We start from the raw sequence: 25,054 nt of genomic DNA on the forward strand, positions 1-25,054 counted from the left end.
GTAAAGAACCCACCTGCCAATGAGGGGACATAAGAGATGCAGGTTCTGTCCCTGGGTCAGGAAGATCCCCTGGAGGAGGGCATGGCAACCCACTCCAGTATTTTTGCCTGGAGAATCCCCATGGACAGAGCAGCCTGACGGGCTACAGTCCATGGGGTCCAAAGAGTCGGACATGCCTGAAGCGACTCAGCATGCATGCACACAAAGTGGCCCCTGCAGCGGTATTTGCTTGCACTGAAGCTCCTGACAGCAGACTGCCTCGGGCTCCACCTTGCATCTCCAGAGAGAAGAAGAGCACCAGAGAGTCAGATGCCTGAGCCCCAGAGAGTGTTTGTGATGGATTCTAACACACAAGGATTAGGTCTTAGTCTGAACCACAGACCAAACCCATAAAAGAAGATCATAGAGCACCAGTTCCATCAGGAGGCTGTTCATGCAGAACCATGCTTCAGGTTGACTTGGGAAGAGCATCTCAGACAGACACAGCACTAGAGGGACAGACACAGCACTAGACTTTCCATAACCTCTTGTTCTGTGGAAGCTGGGACATTATAACATCTCTGTTGTTTAGAAATAGAGGACAGCATCTTGTTGGCAAATAATCAAATAGACTGTTCGACCTATTGAAGACATTATTTCTCCAAATGGAGTCACAGCTATAAATGAAGGAAAAATGTTTCAGGCTTTAAGTATCACTGTGTGAAGGGTATGCTTCCCCTTACCAGACATCTAGAAGTTACCAAAAATTCTATTTTGAGAGAACTGGGTGGTGGTTAGAATTTCCGAGTCTTTGGAGAGACTGGTCCTGCAGATCAGCTGGGACATAACAGGACTTTAGCCAAAGCTAAGTACACACTGACAGATCCTTGTGGTGGCCCTTCTGGGTACCAATTCTAGTGATGTGTGCCTGCCATGCTGGTTTCTGGCATAGGAATTTGTTTTGATGCCACTATATACTTTTTCTCATCTATCCAAGGGGAAGGCTATGATGAGGAACAGCAAATGGCTGAGCAATGGAAGCAAACAGGTAAGATGCACGGTCAAAAAGCTTAGGACTATGACAGCTTCCCCAAGACAAGAGGTTCCCCAAACTTAGGGAGTTCTGCGTAGCCTGTCAGTGCAGAACTGACAAGGGGGTTGGAGCCTTTGGTGGTCTCCTTCCTGTCCCCGGGTGCTTTTCTGAATGGTGTCACCACTTGGGATTGATTGATGGAACTTGGATTGCCCAGCGAGCCTGAGCTGTGTCACGACTGAGGCTAGGAAACTATTCTGCACTTGCATTTATCACTTATATCATTTGCAAAGTCAAAAACCATTCAGGCACACCTAGGGTGCCCATGGGAGCGCCTGGGATGGGTAATGAATCCAAACTCGCTTTCGGGCTTGCTCACATGACAGAAAGTCTGTCTGGCACGATGATGAAGAGAAACGAGGACAGGCTCTATCCCTTCTGTGCACATTCCAGTTAATTTCCCAGAAGCAAACACAAGTGATGTGAGTTCCAAGCACAGAAGGGTCCAGGATGACAAATGAAGTGGGTTTTTTGTGTGTTTTGGAAGGCGTGGGGGGAGGGTCATGAAAGTGGAGTTTGGTTTTCCTTTTTTTTTTTTTCCTTTAAGTGAACAAGAATAAGAGGAAAACTGCAAGGGCATAAAACCTCCCTATCTCAGGAACTTACTGCAGAGACAGGGTTTGACATGGGAAAGGTGTTTAGTATGCTAACAAAATGCCGTGTGATGGGGGTTTGGAGCACGGACTGAATTGATAGAAGAAATCTGGGCCATCCTGCTGTGCTGAAGACCTCACGCTGTGCAGAGCAAAGGCAGCTAATATGTTACAGAGCTTGATGAGGCTGGGCGAGTGGATCGGCAAGGAACTGCCAAGGTCTCTGAGGCTGTAAAATGTGATGCAGTTTGATCCTGCCACCAACTGGCTGGGTGATTTGAGTAAATCTTGGCCTTATCTTCCGGCACCTTGAAAGAGGATAGTTTGTCGTCGATTAATCACTTTGCAAATGCATTCTCAGAACCAAATATTGACTATCCACTGTGGCTGAGAATCTGAAACAATATTACAGCAACGATCTTTGAAAGCTCACATATAATGATGGGCATTAAGGACTGAGGGATGATACAATTGGCTATACAAGTGCACTGCCAGTGAAGGTTTGGGGAGGACAGAGCTGGCTGGGTGGTCATTCTGACACCAAGCAGTGGGCAGCTCTGCAAGATCCCCAGGAGGATCCTGATGGTTGGGGGACGACTCTATGCCTGTGTCTTATGTTGACACCATATTTATATTAAGTATAAGCCTACTTCAACAGAGAATGAGATGGTTGGGTGGCATCACCGACTCAATGGATATGAGTTTGAGCAAACTACAGGAGATGGTGAAGGACAGGGAAGACTGGCGTGCTGCAGTCCATGATGTCACAAAGAGTTGGACACAACTTAGCGACTGAACAACAAAGTCTACTTCAGACATGGAGTGCCTTTAATCATCACTCCCTCAGAGCCAGAAAGGAAAGAAGGGAGCTGAAGCAGACGGATGTCTGCAGAGAACAGTGAGTGAAGTTTCCACATTTTGTCAGCCCTCGCAAGTGAGCAGGTAGCTGGTTGTTGTGGCTAACTGGTGTATGGTATGTTTAATTTAGCAAGAGACCTTGAATTATCAACAAAATCAATTTTTAATGTTGATAGTAAAATCCAACTTGAACCAAAAGGAAGTTACTTTATCTAAAGTAAAAGTAATTTCATATGCTTACTTTTATCCATTCCCCCCACCATCAATTCAACAAATATTTATTTAAATCCATAAAAGCATGTCACTCCACAGAAACAGTGTGAGATACAAACATACAAGCAAAATACACAATCAGTGACCTCGTAAGGTGGTATTTTGAATTTTGTCTACATCATGATCTGTTAAGTTATCATACTAATACACATTTCCCTTTTTATGGACAGGGAAGACACAAGGGCTGATAACTCTTTCTTTTCTTTCTGAGATCTTCAGCCTTGACAGTATCTCTCCAGACCTTTATTTTTTTTCCCTCCTTCTCTTCTGTCTTCCCTTCCTCCCTCCCTCCCTTCCTTCCTCTCTTTCTTGTAATCACAAGTTGACTTTATTCAACTGCAAAAATGATACTGAATGAAACTTCATAAACCTTCAAATTGAATTTTTTTTCCTCATAGAAAAGAATCACACAAGGGCTGGAAAATCCACTTCAGGGTGTATCCTAGGATTCCAAATTTCAAGAACTGAGACAGACCGGCTTATAATATCTATTTAAACTCCAAAGTAGGCTAGTAATGGGCTTCCTGGTGGAGAACAAAATCACAGTGTTGGCATCAACTTATGGTAGAGGCAAAGGACAACTCAAGAACTCATACTGAATCTCAGTTATTGTAGAAAAAACTACCTGACTTACCTTTTCCATCCTACACAACAGAAACTTATATTTTGTTGACTCCTACAGATTAAAAAATGATTCCATGTACCACATATTTGCTTAATCCTCAAGGCAACTCTGTAAAGTACGTGTTATTTCCATTTCAATAGGTGGGTATAGGCTCAATGACATTATCGTTATTGGTTATTGACTACAGTGTTACACACTTTACAAAAGACTTTCACACACATATCATTTGGAGCCTTTTATCCTTGTTGTGTAAATAAGATATATAGCTATAGCCCTCAGTTCATGAGATGTGAAGGTTCAGATAGCTAGTGAAAGATGCAGCTGGACCTTGGCAGAGCCTGAAAAATTAAAGAGTTCCCCTCATCCCATCACCACATTGTCCAGTGGAAAAGCTGAACCGGAGCGATGTTGGTGAGGGGTGGCTCCAGGGCTGGGTCATTCATGGCCAAAGATGATATGGCAAGTTTTTGGCTATGCCAGATATAGGAGCAGTTCTACTTTCATCTTTTTGGAGCATAACCGAGAAGAGGAAAAGGATCTTAGAAGTGAAACAAACATTTGCATGGGATAGTGGGTGGTAATTCCCCAAGCTTTTCAGTTCTCCTAAATAGGATTGCCAGATAAAATACAGGATGCTCCTATAGCTAATGCAATACTGGGGACATATTTACACTGAAAATAATTGGTTTTTATCTGAAATTAAAATTTAACTGGGCATCCCATATTTTTATTGGTTAGATATGGCAGCTCTACTCCTAAGGGAATGGTAATTCAATCTTAGGCCCCTTGCTCTTATCTCTATAAAGCATTTGTACAATGGTGGCAATAATTTGAATGTATGTATGCTAAGTCATTTCAGTTGCGGCGAACTCTGTGATCCTATGGACCTTAGCCCCAGGCTCCTCTGTCTATGGGATTCTACAGGCAAGAATACTGGAGTGGGTTGCCATGCCCTCCTCCAGTGGATCTTCCCAACCCAGGGATCAAACCCACATCTCCTGTAGCCCCTGCATGGCAGGCAAATTCTTTACCACTAGTGCCACTAGGGAAGCCTCAACAATAATCTACAAATGGCAATTGTGATTAAAGCCCTCAACTGAGGTAACATCCTATTATTTCTGACTTGAGCAGCCTAACGTTAGGATTGGGGCAAATTTATGTATTTCCATAGCTCTTGAATTTGGCAGATCAGGCATTACGTAATTGCTAGCAAAGGCCAGTTTCTGGCACTGAACTGACAACATGGTCCATACCTCTGTAGTACAACTCTCCCCAGATGTCACTAGGCTGAGAAATCCACACCTAGCCCTGGTACCATGTTCACTTCATTCCATTCTTTGAGTAGAAGAGTCACTTACTTGTATGGGATGTGCTTGCTGCCATTGACGAGAGCCAGGATGACATTGCCCAGGGCGGACAGTGAGAGGCACAGCCCTGAGCCTCCTTCCCGATTTTTGCTAAGAGCTTTCACACAGCTGCCAAGATCGATGAGGTGCAGGCGGCTGCGGCCTCCAGACACTGCCACAGGAGAGAAAAGAGAAGAAAGGACTGGTTAAGTCTGATAAGCCCTCATCTGTCCTTCATGCGGCTCCTTGGGAAATCTGAGGGGAAAAAAGAGGAAGTAAAGGGCTGAAGTTCATGATCTAGTACGAGACCCCAACCAAATCATGCAGGGGTAACAAATAGCACAGTCCTCTTAGATTCTGTCCATCACACACCACTGGCCTTCTGAAACCTATGGACATTCCTACTATAAATAAAGGAATAATTCCTTCTGGTTGGATGAGATGAGATTTAACAGAGAAGGTAAATTTCTATTAAAAGAGAGTAAGATTTGTGCCTACAGAAATTTCTGCCTTTGTGTAACAGAATTCTGAAATTGATTGTATTAAAACATGAATAGCCCATAAGTGATTATCTGCTTTGGTTGAGTGTTATAGAGACCAGTGACCTAAAGCTCAGCCAGGAATCAGGTTAATAACTCAAAATAATAATCAAATGGGTTAAAACCAGTAGTAATGAGAAAAATCTTGAAAATAGCCAGAGGGGGAAAATCATGTTACAAGTAAAGGAACAAAGATAAAATGATGTTTCTCAGAAATAATACAGGGGAGAAGACAATGGAGTGACATTCTTAAAGTACTGAAAACTTCCAACCTACAGTTATATACCCGGCCAGAGTCTCATTCTCAGATAAAAGGAAAATAAAGACTTTTTTCAGACTTAAAAAAGCTGAAAGAATTCATCACAAAGGATATACACAAAAGAATGGAGAGTTTTGGAAATGACAACCATGTGAATAAATATATGATTTTCTCTTATTTAAATCTCCTTAAAAGTTAATTGACTGCTAAAGCAAAAATAACAACAATGTAATATGTGGGTATAACACACACACAATTAAAATGTTTGACAACAACAGCACAAAGTTTAGGAGTGGAGAAATGAAAATACTCTACTGTAAGTTTCTTTTTCTAGACATGAAGTGATATAATAACACTTGAAAGTAGACTGTGATAACTTAAAGATGTATACAATAAATCCTACAGCAATCACTAAATAAAGATTTAGAGCTAAAAAGCCAGCAAAGAATATTAAGTGGAGTCATATAAAATGTTCAATAAGTTCAAAAGAAAGCAAATAAAACAAAAAGGAAAACAAAGAACAGATGGGTTAAATAGAAAACATACAAAAAAATAATACTTTGGGCCACACCATATGAATTATCCCATTAAATGAAGTAGTCTGAATATCCTTATTAAAAGTCGATATTGTTGGATTTGATAAAAAGCAAGACTCTTCTACATGCTGCCTATGGGAAGTGCACTTCAAACATAAAGAAACAATAGGTTGCAAATGTAAGTATGGAAAAGGCTATACCATGCAAATAGTTGCCATAAGAAAGCTGCAGCAGTTACAATATCAAACAAAAGAGACTCAAGACAAAAATATTACTGGAGGGAAAGAGAGACATTTTATAATGATAAAGGACAAAATTCATCAGGAGGTCCAAACAATCAAAAATGTTTATGCTTTAATAATGGAAGTTAAAACATATGAAGTAAAATCTGATAGAATTGCAATAATGAAGAGAAAACTCCAGACTTATAGTTGGAGATTTCAAATACCCCTTTCTCAATAACTGATATAACAAGTAGACAGAAAACCAGTAAGGATATAGAAGATTTGAACAACTATCAATTCATTCTACCTGACATTCACAGAATATTCAACCCAACAAAAGCAGAATACACTTTCTTTTGAATTGCACACAAAATATTTACCAAGATAGACTATATTCTGGTACATGAAACAAATCTAAGTAAATCTTAAAGGCTTCACATCATTCCAACTGTACTCTGATACATTAAATTCGAAGTCAATTCAGAAAGACACCTGGAAAATCCCTAAATATTTTGAAACTCAACAACACAGCTCCAAATAACAGGGTCAAAGAAGAAACCAAAATGGAAATTAGAAAGTGTTCTTAAGTGAATGAAAATGAAAAACAATATATCCAAATTAGTAAGACACTTCTATTGTTAGAAGGAATTTACCCCATTAAATGCCTATATCAGAAAACAACAGAGGTTTCCAATCAGTTACCTCAGCTTCCACTTTAATAAACTAGAAAAAAATGAGCAAATTAAAGACTAAATAGCAGAAAGGAAATAATTAATACAAAATCAGAAATCAAGGAAATATAAAATTTAAAGAACAGTAGAGAAAAATCAATATCATCTAAAGTTGATTCTTTAAGATCAATAAAATTCATATCTCTCTAGCATGACTGATCAGCAAAGAGCGAAGACACAAATTTCCCACGTCAGGAACAAAAGAGGTAGTAGCCTCACTACAGTTTCTATGAATAAAAAAAAGGATAATAAAGAAACATGATGCCAGTAAGTTAGCACAACTTGGAAGAATGAACACATTTCTTGATAGATACAAAGTACCAGAGCTCACTCAAGAAATAGTAGATAATGTGACTAACCCTACATCCATTAAAGAAATAGAATCTGTAGTTAACAACCTTTCTACAGAGAAAGCAGTGTATTTAACCACACTGGTGAATTCTACCAAACTTTAAAGGAAGAAATAATATCAATCTTATACAAATTCTTCCTGAAAATTAAATGGGAGAGTGCGTGTGTGCTAAGTCACTTCAGTCATGTCCAACACTTTGCCACTTCATGGACTGTAGCCCACCAAGCTCCTCTGGCCTTGGTTTTCTCCAGGCAAGGATACTGGAGTAGGTTATCCTCCTCCAGGAGATCTTCCTGACCCAGGGATCGAACCCGTGCCTCTTACATCTCCTGCACTGGCAGGAGCGTTCTTTATCACTAGTGCCACCTGGGAAGCCCCAGATAGGAGAGACTACATCCCAGTGAATTCTTCGAGACCAGGGTTATCTTGATAGCAAAAACAAAGATATTCCAAGAAAAAAGTTGAAGACCAATTATCCCTCATGAACAAATAGGCAAAAGTTCTAAACAAAACACTAGTGAGTCATACTAGAAAATTATAGCTAGGAACATATTAAAAGGACTTTTATACCATGAATAAATTAATTAATGACTAAATAAGTGAATTAATCCAAGGAATGCAGGGTTGGTTAGCAAAAAATTCATCTATCATTATAATTCACCCCATAAGCAGACTAAAAAGAAAAAGATTCTCTCAGCAGATGCAGACAAAGCATTTAACAAACTCCAATATCCATCACTGATAAAAAAGGTCGGCAAAATATAAATCAAAGGTGATATTCTCAGTTTAATAAAAAGTGTCTAGGAAAAACCTGCAGCTAATAGTATTCTTAATAGTAAAAGACTAAAGCTTTACAAGATCAAGAACAAGACAAGGATGTTCACTCTTTCTATTCAATGTTATAGGGGAGGTTCTAGCCAGCTCAACAGGGAAGAAAAAGAAATAAAATGTATCCAGACTGGAAAGAAATAAGTTAAACTGTCTTTCATGACAGATTACATGATTATCTATGTAGAAAAGCTAACAGAAGCCACAAAAAAAGCAACTAGAACTAATAATTGAGTTTACTAATTTGTGGAATACTAGGTTCATGGATCGAGATAATTGTATTTCTAAACTGTAGGGACAAACAACTGGAAATTGAAATTTAAAAATACCTTTTACAGTAACATCAAAAATATTAAATACTTACAGATAAATCTGACAAAAGATACATTCACTGAAAACTACAAAACATACCTGAGAAAAATTAATAAAGACTTGAAAAAATAGAGAGAAGTCTGATGCAGGAAAGCAAGGAAAACATCCAGGAACCACTGTCCTGACCCCAGCCTTATCTCTGCTTATCCTGTCTCAACTTTACATCTAGCACTAACAAAAAAGGTGATGAAGGTTTACAGAAAATATAAAATTTCAATTCAGGTTCTCCAGTGACTCTGGTACACTTGTGGCAAAAAACTTTCCACATTAAGGATGTTATATTTTGTTTATCTCCAACTATCTCCAATAAAAATCCTTAATAGGAAAGATATAATACATTACTTTTCTTTAATCTTATTTTGTATTATACAGGATCAAGCCACTGGCAGCGTGCACGGGAAATAGTTATTTTTAAAGCAAAATATCATCTGTTTTGCAACCTAATTATACAGACAGAAGAAGCTCAGATATTTCATGCGCTCTGCAGATTAAAGGGCAAAGACAGGGACCAATTTGGACTTTCAGACTCTAATAGTCCATTTGATGTAATGGAATAAAATTCGTAATGTACATGTAGTAAAATAGAACACAGAGAACAAAAGCATAGTTTAGACTGTGCTAAAGAATAATATTGTAAAATACCTGTAATTATACCTGCATGACTCAAAATGAGAGTCATATTTTAAACAATGTAAAATCAACTTTGCTCTATAACCACCGGAGTTTCAGTAGTCACAGAATTCTGAACTTCACACACAGTGCTGAATCCGGAATGGTACACAGTGACTGAGCTCAGGCCATCAGCTATCACCAAGCATTCCCATTACTACAGGCAGTTGGAGAGAAAGTAGTTATAGAATCAATGAACAATAGGTGATAATTAATAGCAGGTAAGAAGCAGGTTCCTCACGGACTTTTCAGATTTTTGAGGTCAGAGCTGCAAGATTTAGGAACATAACCCAGTCTGCCTTGAGACTGTTCATATTTGAATATGTGTATTTCAAGTCTAGACTTTGACCAAATGAAATTACCCATATGCCTTACTCTTCCACAGGAAGCAATATACTAATTAACCCCACTCCCGAGTAATTCTTCCAACTCATGTTCATGGAGCCAGGATATGCTAAATTCTCCCCAAAACATTTAATTCCTACAATAATCCTATAGGGCAAGAATTGGCTCTGCTGTATAGATGAGGAAACTGAGGTTCACAGATGTTAAACAAATCACTCAAGATCTCATAGAAAATTAAAACTCAAGATGAAAATCCAGAGCTAACTTTTACAGTTATAGTTTACTCTTTTAACTCACTTTCCCATAACTTAGTGGTTCCCAAACTTGGCTGCATATCAGAATCAGCTTGGGGTATTTACAAAATATGAACGCCTGACTCCTACTCCCAGGCTTTCTAATTTAACCAGTCTGGGGTATGGCATGGGCATTGGGATTCACCAGAAGGCTACACAGGTGATTCTCTTGTGCAGCAAAGTTTGGGAAAAATGGCCTTGCCACCTGATCAGGTTAACCCAGGCCCTCCATCAGCCGTGTCAGGCACACTGTCTGATGCCCATAGCACCTTGCAGTCTTGTGATGTGTGGTGACTGTTCCTTAGCTTGTCTTTGTACTTCTGCTCCAAAAACATGAACTGTACACTTATCAACAGGTCAGCTAGGTTTCCTCCTAAACCTAACTATGCCCCTTGTACTTAATATTATAAATAAAAATAATAAAATATTATGTAAATCAGTGAAATACATTTATGTAAAGAGTTAATGTTTCTAAAACACTGAAATCAATGCTTTGGAAAGGTGTGATTAAAATGAGTTAGTTTTTGAAAAAAGATACCGACTTTGGTGTGAATGAGAAATTACAGTGTGGAAAAAATTTCAAGAATCTAGAAAAAGTCTATACTCAGTTGCACAAGTGTCTCTTAAGTCCTTGAATCATTCAGAAGAAATTGAAAGCAAAAGCCAGATTATTGAGTGTGGTTTATAAAAGTCAGAATCTAAAGTTGAAAACTCATCTCAAAGAGAAAACCATGGCCCTGTATCAGAAGACCAATGAATAAACACACAATTGTAGGTTTTAAGTTGAAAATGTTTATGACATGAATGTATCCTTTTATATGATTTTCCTTTTTAACTTAACTTTCTCAGTTAACTGATCAATTCCTTCTGACTGTGTTGCATGAGAGGACTTCTCTGAACTCACACCACCTGCTTCCACAAAGGGTAAGAGGATGGTCTTTCTCTTTCTGAGAATTTCCCTGGTGGCTCAGTGGGTAAAGAATCTGGGCAATGTAGGAAACCGCCGGCAATGCAGGAGACCCGGATTCGATCCCTGGGTTGGGAAGATTCCCTGGAGGAGGGCATGGCAACCCACTCCAATATTCTTGCCTGGAGAATCCCATGGATAGAGGAATCTGGCGGGCTGCAGTCCAAGGGATCATAGTCAGACACAACTCAACAACTAAACCACCACTACCATCACCTCTTTCTGAATTAGCTAAATGAGGTAAGGAAGAAATTCACTCACTGTTTAATATACAGCACGCATGCCACTTGGTGTGACATGTAAAAACTGATGTGCAGGCACCTTACTAGGCTGTGGAGGGCACTGTGCCAGGCGACAGGAGACTCTGTCCTCAGGGAGCTTGTAGTCTGTCTGACGGGGCTGAGACAAGCCCAGAATGACTGAGATATAAGGCAGGGGCTTAACATTCCACGAAATGCTATGGGACTTAAAGGAGAAAGATATTCCAGAGGGGAGAATCTGAAAGGCTTATGGGGAGGCAGCTCAAGGGAGAAGCGGGGTTCAGACAAGGCTTTTTAAAAATATTTATTTATTTGGCTACATTGGGTCTTAGGTGAGGCACATGGATCTTCATTGGGTCACACAAGATCTTTTGTTGTGGTTTATGGACTCTCTAGGTGTGGCACATGGACTCAGCAGTTGAGGCTCATGGGCTTAGTTGCTTAACCCTGGATTTTAGTTCCCCAACCAGAGTTTGAACCCGAGTTCCCTGAATTGCAAGGCAGATTGCCACTGGACCACGAGGGAAGTCCCCAGACACAGTTTTTTTAAAAATTATTATCGATGTTATTGTTCCTTCCCTTCCTTTCCTTCCAAGAGGAGGCAACCCTGACTCTAGTGGTAGAAGAGATTGAAAATAAAAGCACAAAAAGATGATTGATGGGGGTCCTAGTCGCTGAGGTCCCAGAAGAGGCAGAAGGGGACAGGATGAAGAACAAAGAGATGGGAGGGAGCGGATCTATGGGAAAGGAGTGAGGGAAAGCAAGGTACATGGACAAGGAGGTTTGGATGCTAAGAGGACAGAAGCTGAGGCCATAGCCAGACTGACTTGTTCTTCTCCTTAAACAGGAGGCTGATTATCCACTGAAAGAGTTAGAGCAGGGGCCTCAGGCTCCAAAAGAAGGTTGGAAACAGCTGCCCTGATGGAGGTGGTGGGGAGGCCATGAGGCATCACTGTAGGAATCCCAGACTGCAGAGTTTGGAAAACTGTCTCCTGGCCCAAGATTTTAAAAATCATATTATAAAAACCTCAAAACATGGAGCTGTCATTTCCCTGCTGACCAAGGAGAACGTGAGAGCCTGCAGGGGCCCTCATGTGTGGCCATCCTCGCTTCACAGAGCTTTGCAATGATGGATAGCAGAGGCCCAGGTCTGCCTCTTCTAAAAGCAACATTTCCCAGATCCCCTTTTCCCACACCCACCACCCAAATAACAGATCTCTAGAGTCCTGTGGACCGCATAGCCCTGGATAGAGCATCAGCTGATTCAAGCCATTCCAAGACATACAGGAAAGAGTGGCTGTGGTCAAAAGGAAACCAAGATTAAGGGAATAGTCTGATGAGATTTGTAAGCAGACGAGTGCAGGCAGAGAGTGTCCATGTCCTCGTCCACTGGTTCATGTACACACATGCAGATGGAGGCCTGTGTGCTGTACACAATCGCACACACAGCCAGCCCAGCCTCCACTTGGCCTCCACACTTCTTCCCCTAGAGGCGATAAAGTGAAGGAACAAATCAGAGACCTAGTGTCATTCTTAACCCTGGGTAGTTGTTGCTTGCAAACTGAGATTACTCATCAAAATGATGCTTTTAAAGACCATCTTAATCAATAGGACTTGTAAAAATCTACACGGTGAACTTATTCCACTGAAGTATCACTATTACCATCTGGCTTTGAACTCCTAATTCACTCATCTTTATGGGGAGCAGCTGCTGACTGTTACAGTTTTAGGGTCTCTTCCTCAATGGTGCAATTTCCAAGGGGAATCTCAAGCCTTTACAGAGGTAGCTTAGCAAAGCAGGGGAAGGCTCTGTGATGGGTGAAGAATCAGCCTCACTAATTCTCCAACAACGTTTAAACCAGGAATTATTTTAAGCTTAACCTAGTGCTGTCTGCAAAGCAGTGATATATCAACACAGAATTTTCTTTTCTATCTTGATTGGACATGTTGAAAACATTTTCGTCTGTCCACTCATATGTGCATATGTGAATGTGTGTGTGTGTTTATAAAATGCATATATGTGTATAAGATCCAGGTGCCTATGCACACATGCTGTGTTTAGTTCTTATAGCAGACAACTAATCTGTACTCTTTGGATATATCATCTTCACTTCTAATGGCCAGTTACCAGCAGTTCGCTCTGCTCTGCTTCCCTGCAGGGTGACTAATTAATAAACTTTTCCTTAATTGAGTTCTGGCTCGCAGGTCCAAGGGGATTATTACTTATATATAAGTAAACAAAATTTCCATTTTAAACAACGCTCCAAATCTCCTCATTATATTTTAAACAGATATAAATTCACTGAGGTCAAGCAAGCCGCAGGCTAGGAGGCTGTGTGCATTCCGGCCTAAATTCTCTTCCTCACAGGAAGCCAGGTGCTGCGGCAGGCAGGTGATGCCCCCAGATCCTTCAGGGCTTACCCCATCATCAGCCTCCATGCTGCACTTTCTTTGTTCTCATCTACAGCCATGTTAGAAAGTAACTATCGAGGTTCTGGAAACCATTAATGGCATCTGCCTTTTCTTTAAACCTGAATTTATTATTTAAAAGCCATTCACGTCCACAATTTATAAACAGGAAGAAAATGAATTTGATGTTAAACATTTAATAAGTGCCCAGGATTTGTTAAGGGCTGACTTGGGTGGATGGTTAGGTTTAAGGAGTGTCCTGCTTCTGCTAAGTCACTTCAGTCGTATTTGACTCTCTGTGACCCCATAGACGGCAGCCCACCAGGCTCCTCTGTCCCTGGGATTCTCCAGGCAAGAATACTGGAGTGGGTTGCCATTTCCTTCTCCAATGCATGCATGCATGCATGCTAAGTCACTTCAGTCGTGTCTGACTCTGTGCGACCCTATGGATAGCAGCCCACCAGGCTCCTCTGTCCATGGGATTCTCCAGACAAGAATAGTGGAGTGGGTTGCCATTTCCTTCTCCTAGCCTACACTTTTTGGAAGTTGAATGCTAAGTTCTTAGAGTCCAAATAATTTAATCAACTGTTTCTTTGTTTTCAAGATTCCTCCCTACTTTCAGATTCCAAATTGAGAGCAGACCCATGAAAGGAAGTGAAAAACTGACAACAAAGTTGCTTTAACTTGGTTTGAAACCTAGAAGGAGGAGATTATCCTTCCTCCAGAGCTTTTCAGCTCAGAGACATTTGGAAGCTATTTGGCTCCAGATTCAGATCTTCAGTAAGTCACCCTTTGCTGACAGTACAAGAATCCACTGTAAGCTTTGATTACAATGATTACTGGCTGCTTAAAAGAATAAAATATATATTTTTTTCAGACTCCCCACATTCATGCTGCTAAGATAGAACCCAGAAAAATCAGTGAGGGCAGGATCTAAAGCCAGCTCCCAGATTGTTAGGAGAACTGTGGATAAAGCTCTGTTAGAGAATTTAAAGGTCTGGATCACTTAATCCCTATCCTAATTCCTTGTCTCCTTCTTTTTTAGCAAGTTATTCTAAATGGAAATACTATTCATAATGTGAGCCCTCCACTGAAAATCAATCTCCCCTGAAAGACTCGTATTCAAAAGATTTTGCTAATCCCCAGCCAGACCTGTATCACCATCACTGGTTGTCAAGAGTGATCTATATTCAGCTGACGGATGACATATCTCCTTGGGTGCAAGTGAGGGCCAGTACCTCTGGATTCCTGGGCAGCAGCCAGTATAAGTAGCCAAGGCTGTGGGTCCAAGCCTGGATTAGTGGAACTCTGGCCCCAGCAACAATATCTAGCAAGATTTTAGCCCCGGGACTACACAACCTCATAACAGGGAAGAGGGGGTGGGGCACATCTCTGGGCCCAGTTAAAACTAAAGGAGCAGGCAGCAAGAAAAGTGAATGATCCATGCGGCTACAAGGATGCATCTCAAATGCACTGCAGCATGCTCAGTCACTCAGTCTTTTCCGACTCTTTCGAAGCCCCATGGGCGGTAGCCCGCCAGGCTCCTCTGTCCATGAAATTCTCCAGGCACGAATACTGGAGTGGTTTGCCATTTCCTTCTTCAGGGGATCTTCCAAACCCAAGGATCGACCCCCATCTCTTGCGTCTCCTGCATTGGCAGGCAGATTCCTTACTGCCGAGCTACCTGGTAAGCCCCTCCAATGCAATGTATTAAATGAAAGCAGCCAGACACAAAAGGGCCACACATGGACCACATGATTCCATTTAGGTGATATTCTGGACGAAGGCAAGACTATAAGGAGAAGAATCTGATCGTGGGCTGGGGAGGGGCTGACTGCTAGGGCTGGAGGGACTTTTCTCTACCCATGGCTTTGCTCTCTATCTTGATGGTGGTGGTGGTGATTACACGACTGAATAGATTTGCCAACATTTATTTAACAATATATGAAGAGGGTAATTTTTACTGAATTTAAATTATATCTCATAAACCTGAACTAAACAACAACAATTAAGGAATAGGAACAATAACAGAAGACTGGACCAACAAAGGCACTGAGATGGGGGGAGGAGAGAGCTTCCACTTCCCTTAAGCGGAAAAGGGGAATGGAAGCCCCCCACAGCTGCCTCCAACAGAACCAGTTTCCAACTCTTTGGGCAACAAGGAGCCCAAATTGGGGGACCCATCCACAGGTCGAGGCTGCACGTCTTAATTCCAGGTTCTATAGAATTTGGTTAGTTGGTTGTCTCCCATTATAGTCAATTAGCTCCACAACTTCTAGACACCAGAGTTAGGCTCCTAACTCAGGGCTTTTGTTTGTCTTTCTGGCATTCAGTGTCTGCCTGGGTTTTGAAAAGCCCGGTAGAAGTGGACAGAGAGCTGCTACTACTTGGCCAGCCAAGTGTTGGGGGCCACACTTGCCTTAGAAAAGCCCAGTGAGGTCAATGGACTACCTTGCCCATAGCCCAGGGTCCCACCTGAGACACTCAGCTGAGTGCTGGCACTCAGCTTCTGAGCACGGAATATACACTGCTTGGCAGACAAAGATTGGAATGATGCAGTGCTGGCTTTGAAAACAGCCAAGAGGCGATCCTGTAAGTACAGAGTTGGGTTCCTGGCAGGGCAGCTTGCTCACAGAGCATGTCCCGGGCATAGGTGTTTACAGAGAAATGTCACCGCTGGGCATTACCTGAGGGAGGGAGGCAGCCAGGATCTGGTTAGCTATTCAAAAGTCTGATTCATAGTCTATTTTAAAAACATGATTTTGTTTCTTCTGGGTTCACAGAGTGGATTCAAGCTAATGATTAGTAACATAGTCAGGGTGCTTGGTAGACACGTTGGTCTTTCATGATGAGCACTTACATGGTTTATGAACAAAAATATACTATGAAGCAGTTGTTTTTCTTTACTAAAGTTTGTTCTCTCACGTTCCCATGGCAATTACATGTGTAAATTATATTTAGCAAGCGAGCCCTTTTCTCTTGGATGTTCAAAAGCAAAGGTCAGCGCAGACTGGTGAAATTGTACTACATTTCTTTTTTAAAAATTCATTTACTTGATATCTTCTTTTTAGCTGAGCCCCAAGACATGTGAAATCTTGGTTCTCCCACCAGGGATCAAATCCCATGCCCCCTGCACTGGAAGTGCAGAGTCTTAACCACTGGACCACCGGGTAAGGGCTTAGATTGTGATATGTTTTAAAAGGTCCCGGGCTGCCCTGGAGGAGAGCCTTCTCCCCAGGGAGGGCAAGGAGGAGGAGGGTAGAGGCGGACTTACTTCCCCCCTTGCCGCTCTTCTCCATGCGGTACTGGTAGATGTGCAGTGTGAAGAGCATGTGCGAGTTGCGGAGGTCATCCTCGTCGCAGTCTTGCTGGTTGCCCCGCCGGGAGGCGATGGCCGCATCCAGGAAGAAGGCAGCCTTCTCTGCGGTGGGTGCCCGCAGCTCGCTCTGGTTCTGCAACTGCAAGACACAAGGGAAGGGCTGATGCTGCGGGCGAGAGGGCTCGCCTGCCACTCAGGCTGGCTGTCCCTTCCCCACTGTCCAAGGCCGATGTCCTTCTGGAACCAGGGCCCATGCCCATGTGCAATTCTCAGCCTAATTTATTCATATCTGAAAATTAACCCTAAGCATGCTTATTGGAGAAGAATATTTTTACCCATTTTACAATGGAAGTAGAATCTGTAAGTTGCTCTTGTTGTTTGGTTGCTAAGTCGTGTCTGCCCTTTTGTGACCCCATGGACTGTAGCCCGCCAGGCTCCTCTGTCCATGGGATTTTCCAGGCAAGAATACTGGAATGGGTTGCCATTTCCTCCTCCAGGGGATCTTCCTGACCCAAGGATTGAACCTGAGTCTCCTGTATTGGCAGCAGATTCTTTACTGCTGAGCTACCAGGGAAGCCCAGAATCTGTAAGTAGCAGATGTGAAAAGCAAATGGTTTTATCTCAGTGTTTAGTGGGAGCAGGTGTCCCGCCCTGACCTCTGCAGAGCCCAGCAAACCCAACATCCTGGGTAATCCATGTACCTAAGTGAACATGTGGGATGTGACTGCATCTTGAGTTCAAAGCTTAGACTGTATAGAAGCAGGTAATCCAGAGAGTACTGTATCTCAAAGAAGTGAAAAAACTTACTTGGCTTTAACTTGACTCTCAATTTTTCCAGCTATTTAATTAAAGTCAATTTTAGGCCACATTTACTAGAATAGTTCTAAAGAAGTAAATGTAAAAGACATAAAAAAAAAAAAAAACCCAAGATACTTGAACATCTCATCTATATCATTTGTCTCATCTAAAGGGATATCTACTTTATCTTTAGTTTCTAAATTATGTTCAAGGCATACTCATTAATTGATTAAAGAAACATCAGGGGGAATGTATCTAAATCCTATGAGATGCCTTGGCAATTATATTGACAGTAAGCCTGACTCAGAGCAATGTTATCAGCATTTGACCTGCATTTCTTTATCAGGGGAGGGGAAGAAAAGGAAACTAATATTTCTGATTTGTTCAAAGAAATGATTTGAAGTACAAGCCTTAGGGTTAGTAGAAATTTTGACAGTTTTGCTGACAAAGGTCCATAGAGTCAAAGCTATGTTTTTTTCTAGTAGTCATGTACGGTTGTGAGAGTTGGACCATAAAGAAAGCTGAGTGTTGAAGAATTGATGCTTTTGAATTGTGGTGTTGGAGAAGACTCTTGAGAGTCTCTTGGACTACAAGGAGATCAAACCAGTTAATCCTAAAGAAATCAGTCCTGAATATTCATTGGAAGGACTGATGCTAAAGTTGAAGCCCAATACTTTGGTCACCTGATGTGAAGAACTGACTCATTAGAAAAGTCCCTGATGCTGGGAAAGATTGAAGGCAGGAGGAGGAGGGGACAACAGAGGATGAGACGGTTGGATGGCCTCACTGAGGCCATGGACATGAGTTTGAGCAAGCTTCAGGAGATAGTGAAGAACAGGGAAGCCTGGCATGCTGTAGTCCATGGTGTCAAAAATAGTCGGAAACGACTGAGCGACTGAACTGAATTGAACTGATTCTGACTCTAACTGCACCCATAATTCTGAACTGAGAGAGTTGATATTTAGAACCTGAGGCCACCAAAATCCTCAAACTTCAAAGACAGGTTCTCTTGTGCTCATTGTTTTATACTTACTATTGCAGAAAAATAACCCAAAGAATGTTTAATATTCTTCAGCAAGAAGGTAAAGAGGATATGGGTCTTGTCCTCGTCTTCTTAGTTTTCAGTTAATCAGAGCTTTCACCTCTGTGGAACTCCATTATTGATGTTACAAAAGTGAATGGAAGTTATAGCATAGTTGAATGTCTAGGTAATGCTTAGAGTAGGAACAGTGCGTAGGGTCACACCAATTCCGTCACAGGTGCTGTGTAGATGAAGTCTGAGCACATCTTATGCTTCCAACTGGTGGTTCTCAAAGTGTAGTCCCCAGACCAGCAACATCAGTATAACATAGAAACTTGTTATAAATGCGTATTTCAGGGCTCCATCCCAGGCCTACTGAATCAGAAATTCTATAGGTGGAGGCCAGCAATCTGTGTTTTAACAAGTCTTCCAGGTGACTCTGATGAAGACTGAAGTTTGAGAACCACTGCATTAAGGTTGGTATGACCACTTAGCTTGCATTGTATTTAGGTTTCATATCCAAGTAATATCTGATGCATCATTAAAACTATGAAGAGCCAATTTTAGTCAGACCTGGTACAGACCTTTGGGCATTGCTGAGAACTAACCAGGTGATCACAAGTGACAGTCAGCAGAAACATCCAAGAGGGCTTCCTGGAAGAAGTGACATCTAGCTAATACACCCAAATAAGGAGTAAGCCAGATGAAGAGCAAGAGCAGAGGAGCAGGCACTGTTCTATGCACAGGGAATAGAATTTGCAAAGGCCCAGAGTAAGAGGGAGGATGATTGATGCCTTAGAGTCTTGCTACTGAGAGTGCAGTCAGTCATTGGGAAGCTTGTTAGAAATGCATGATCAGGGGCCCAATCCCAGACCTTCAGAACAAGAATCTGCATTTTAACAAGATCCTCAGGGCTTCTTACGCACATTAAAGTTTGAGAGTCACTGCTTTCTGAGGTGATGTAAATATAATTTAAGAAGAGTGGCAAGAAGGGAAGTGGGAATAGGTGATCCTGGAAGGTCACGTAAGGCTGTGTGAATCACGAGGATGTACAATGAAGCAGGAGGATCTGAGGTGCTTTAAGCAGGGCAAGACCATGGACAGGTATGAGTAGATGGGGGTAATAGAGGGAGTACCTTCACCCGAGGAAATAATCCCACTTGAGATGAGACAAGTATTATACTTATCAAAATGAACACATCTAAAATGGAGGCATCTGATAAAACTAGAAACTAAAGCCTACTGCTAGAGACTGAAAGAAGTGATTATTCTGGGTGTGAACCAGGGACCTCCCAGGTCATTCCTGCATCTATCATCAAACAGCGAGGTAGAAACACTTTGAACAGGCATGACATCCTGAAGAGGCGAACTGGAACTTCTCTTGGCTTAGCAATTATATCATGGTTCTAATTAGAAAGTGGTTATTAGTTTTTCCTACAGCACCACTAATCTGGCTGTAAACCAGTGCCAGAAACACAGTTTATAGAGCCATAAACAGTCCCAGTAATGGCTGGAGCTATTTGTGCAAAGCAGTAAATATTTCGGCTTGTTGTTAAACAAAAGAAAGATTGTACTTTTTTTTTTTTTTGGAAAGGGGTGTAAAGAAAAGTGAATTCAATTTCCCCTGATTGCTACAACAACTGTGGTCCCTGCTCATTGTCAATTAGATTCAAGGTACAAATATTTAGGTTGGGCGAGTAGCTGGCCCCGCAGCTGCAGGCCATAAAGTTCCAGTCCACTTTAAAGTAAACACTTGCAAGCCTCCCCAGTTTACATGTTGAGTGAGTTAAGAGGTGAAGTGCCCCAGCCGCTGAGGTAGGGATGAGCCACCCGGAGCCGACCAAGCCCCCAGAAGCAATCACCTGCGTGCCACAGATGGGGTCCTCGCACAGGTACACGCCCGGGGACTGGCCGTCCTGCAGGCTGCCCGTGGCCACCTCGGACAGCAGGTCCCGAAGGTTCTCTTCTTTACCCCACACCTCCACGGCTGAGATCCGCACCGAGAAACGTGCTCCAGTCTTTTCTTTCCGTTCGTTGATCAGCTTGAAGAGCCAAGAGATGGCACAGGGGATGATGCCCAGGTTTTGCATGGAGTCGTCTTTGCCGATCATGGTGTAGGACTTTCCTGGGAGGGCGAGGGAAGAAAGAATAGCAGCTTGAGTGTCTGGACATCATTCTGTAGTCTCAAGAATAGATGCCAAGGATGCAGGAGAAAGGCCTGGGGAGTGGTGAATGGGAAGAAAGGAAATGAAAAGATGAAAAATATTCAACAATAACAACAAAACTTTGACAGCAACAACAAAGAAGACATTTCCAGGTATACTATTGATGGAAGGGCTATAATAAAGAATGTGAGAACCTAGACTGATGTCAAGGTTAAATCACAACTGACCTCAAGGAAGATTCCAAACATTACAAGCTGTCCAGTTTCTACATTGTTTTCCTAACAGTGGGAAGACTAGAGGTGTTTCATCACCGTTATGGGTCTTTTTATCACATCACACATTCACTCCACATACTTACACTTTGTATTCTTTCTCAAGTTAAATGCTCTGTATACTTATAGCATGAGCAAATTCCCTTTAAAATCTGGATCACTGCTTTGATCAGAGATCAAGAAGACCAAAGTGGTAGTGAGATGAAATGGGCTTTCCATCCTGGCCTAGAACTGGCTCCATCATAGCAAAGTTGCTGTTGGGAGCTCTGCCCAGGGCCATTTTTTGGAATGCCCCAAATTAGCCATGTAAGACCTGGTGAGCAGATGGCCATAGGCCAGGATTAATAAGGCACCTCAGGGGGATTCAGTCATCAGGCCCTCACAGAGCTGTGTGGAGGCCTCCTTTCCCAGGTGCTTCAGCACAGGTGGGTTCCCGACCACTGGATGGTGGGAAGTAGGGTTGCTGCCAGACTGATCCCCCCAGACAGGTGCTAATGGGGTCTGGGCTTTGCTCGGTGGCTGCTCCTTTGGCTTTATGTAGAATCCAAGAGGAAAGGGGGGGCCCTCTCTGCTCCCTAACAACCCCTGCTCAGAAAACGTAATTTTCCTGCTGGCTTTCTGGGCATGACCCTGACCCAGACCAAGTGGGAACAGCCCATTACTCTTTGTTCATCTCCTGGACTTTAAAGCTTTACTTGATGCCTGGGAATCCACTTAGGGTGAACATCTACATTTCAGAAGCAGAAATGGTTATTCATGATTATTCAGTTCAGCACTGCAGGAAAACACCTTCCCCTTCATCTGAGGACAATACAGAAGAAAGGATGAAGTAATGGGGAATCCAGCAAGCAACATGAAGAAGCGAAGTTCTCACTGACCCAGCTTGGCGTGGCCGAAACAGAACACACAGCCATCTGCCCCGTTGACCACAGACTGGATCACTTCTGCCACGGTTCCAGCACACACTTCAGCCTGGCAGACACAAGAGGAGACACAAGTTGTGAGTGGACCATTAACAATGGAAACTTGTGCTTGCTTTCCTGAGGCTCAGGGTCACAAAGCCTTGGCATTTTCAGATTGGTCAGCTCTAATGGAGTTCTGGAGGTTCTCAGAACCCTTCATACTTCCCGGTCCCTTGCAAGCCTGAGTGTTACACTCATTACATGCAAACTACCCTTCTGCTAATCGTACATTTCAGTTGCTGTCTCTGCAGACAAGGCAGGAACAGGCTAGAATGGGAATCCAGGGTGCCTTCACGGACCTCACACCCTTCTCTGATTTGCCATTCTGGCCTCTTGTACAAATATTTAAATTTTCCATTCACCCTCTGCTAACTAGATCTTTCCTTTCTTTCACACACACACACACACACACACACACACACACACACACACATGAGTTTATGAAATGGATTAGGCTTTATTAGAGAGTAAAAGATGATGTGCCATTTCAGGAAAGTGACCTTGAGATACATTATAGTTCTAATATAAGCAGGAGGTTAATGATGGATGTCTGCTTTGTCTTCCTAACTCCCTCTTCTTTCTCTGTCTCCATCCTTCCCTTTTCAAAACCAGCTTTTTCTTTCTTTCTCTATAGATACACTCAACATATACATTATTAATCACCATCAGTCAGTATACTACAATGGGTTTTCTTCAGCCTTTTATGTGTCTCATCTCCAATGTGACTATTAAATCTTTAGACAGAGACCAGGCTCTTGGTGACTTTTGGTATTTACCCATTAACACCCAATAATACAGCACTCTGCAAATGATAAAAAAAAGTACATTTTATGAACTGATTTGGGGATCTGGGAAATGCCTCTGGTTAGCATCCAAGGCTTTCACAGCAGCGAGAGGGCAAATCACTGGACATGTGCTGCACCTTCTTTTCTGCCTCAGCATTGAGGCAGATCTGGAAGCAGTAGGAGGATGTGCAAACTGAAAGCTCCACAGGCATCAGAGCAACATGCCTCCTAGAGGGAATCTGAGAACTGCAGCCTCGGCAATGAATGCAGTTATTCAACTCCAGGTTGCAGCAACACAATGAACCTAAGTGTTCAAAAATCAATTTTCTCTCCTGAACTGAAATGGAAAAACCACACTCCCAACAATTGTCAACTGTTCTGGTGGTCACCTCGGCAGCTCTGCTGGGGGCTCCCACTCAACGAAGGCGGTAGCTGGACAAGGCTGTGGTGGGGACCACAGGCTCTGTCTCACCCCCAGGGCCTAAGCAATGACAGCCCAGTGCCAAACCTTGAGATGGAGGCAGTGGAAACTTGATGGAATTTGCTAACGTGCCTCTGCAGGACTGGGAGAAGTTACCACCAAATGAATCCTGCCTTCCTCGGATATGAAGTGAGATGGGATCTAAGAGGTTGAGAGCCCACCTAGAGCCATACATAAAATAAACCATATTAGGTTCAAGATCAGCAAAGAGAAAGATGCTTGAATGTGAGCCAAATCCACACATATCCCTGACTCCCCTGTCCAAAGGCCAGAGGACAGAGATACAGGAGCGGCCTCACAGGGCACAGGGTGGGGAGGCAAGTGTCCCCGTGCAGAATTCCTGCCCAGTGTTCACTGAGAAGAGAATGCTCAGCAACACGTCCATCTGGTGTTTGTTAGGAGCTGATCACGGTCCCTGGAGGCCCTTTGCTGTCTTTCCCTTTGAACCCAGAGAGGCAGGAGCCTTCCCAAGCAGACTCCGTGTGCAGGGCTGGGTTCCCCACAGGCAGGTCTCAGTTCTCCCACCCACCCTTCCTGGTGATGACAGAATGTCTGTGTTCCCCTTCCTCCACCCAAGTTCATATGTTGTAACCAAATGTTCAATGTGATGGTATTTGAAGGTGGAGTCTTTGGGAGTTGATAAGTCATGAGGGTGGAGCCCTTGTAGATAGGATTAGCGCCCTTATAAAAGAGGCCCCAGAGAACTCTCCTGCTCATCCCACAATGTAAGGATGTATGGAGAAGACAGCTGTCTATGAATCAAGAAGCACCCCTCACCACACATTGAAACTGCCAGCTCCTTGATCTTCCAACCTTCAGAACTAAGACATAAATTTCTGTTGCCTATAAGACACCCAGTCTGGGCTGTTTCATTAAGAGGGTACAAATGGACTAAGACACCTCCCAAAAGCTGGACTCAGCAGAGGTGTGCCCCAGCAATGGGCAACTGATGACTGCCAAGCCCACTTGAGGGTATTGAGGGTGGCTTACAAGGAGGAGCAAGGGCTGTTCTAATCACTGCTTAGCTTCAGGAATCTGATGTCTTTAGAGGCCCAGTGAAAGCAAAGCTCATGACTGCTTTGGGCCACTGTGGTGGCTGCTGCTTCACAGGATAACCACAAGGGCCTGAGAGCAGAGGCCCATTTGGCACACTTTCCTGCTTTCCCATTTCAGAGGCTTAAAGGGTGTTCCCTCATGGGGGCTGAGGCTGGCCAAGCCAGCAGCCTGATATCACTATTAACAATGACAACAGAATAGTAAAAATAGCATTTATTGGACACTCACTACATCCAGGCTCTGCTCTAAGCACCTCATGTGTATCCAAGCAGTGAATCACAGCAACCGCATGAGGCATATTTTGATCTTGTTTTCATTTTATGGTTGAGCAGACTGAGGCCCAGAGAGGTGGAGTGACTTGCCCAAGGACACATTGCTAGGAAATAGTGGATAAAATGGCGGGAGGACAAAGATACAACACCATACTGAGCAGAACATGAATTGTTTCCTAGGAAGAATCCAGGATGAATGTCCACCCAGGAAAGGGTCTATGAATGAGAGACTGAATTTTTAAGTCTCAGTTTCCTTGTCTGTAATGTGAAAATAGCAATACCCCCCTTTCCAATACCACTGGATTCCAGGGAGAGTTCGAGTGGGTTAATGTACATGAAACTTCTTGAAAACTGCAAATGTATTAATTCATT

At 42.7% G+C, this 25,054-nt stretch overlaps 1 protein-coding gene across 1 annotated transcript in view; it reads right to left on the reverse strand.

The window, feature by feature from the left end:
- Positions 1 to 25,054, reverse strand: part of KIF26B (kinesin family member 26B) — a 506,912-nt gene that overhangs the window by 66,604 nt on the left and 415,254 nt on the right. Inside the window, exons 7-10 of the mRNA XM_043923976.1 lie at positions 22,005 to 22,098; positions 20,552 to 20,814; positions 16,826 to 17,009; positions 4,780 to 4,939 (exon numbers count right to left, since the gene is read on the reverse strand). Of these exons, the coding sequence (XP_043779911.1) occupies positions 4,780 to 4,939; positions 16,826 to 17,009; positions 20,552 to 20,814; positions 22,005 to 22,098 (701 nt within the window). The remainder of the gene's footprint in view (positions 1 to 4,779; positions 4,940 to 16,825; positions 17,010 to 20,551; positions 20,815 to 22,004; positions 22,099 to 25,054) is intronic.

The sequence above is a fragment of the Cervus elaphus genome, chromosome 14 (genome assembly GCF_910594005.1).
Source record: "Cervus elaphus chromosome 14, mCerEla1.1, whole genome shotgun sequence".
In the NCBI taxonomy this organism is placed as follows: domain Eukaryota; kingdom Metazoa; phylum Chordata; class Mammalia; order Artiodactyla; family Cervidae; genus Cervus; species Cervus elaphus.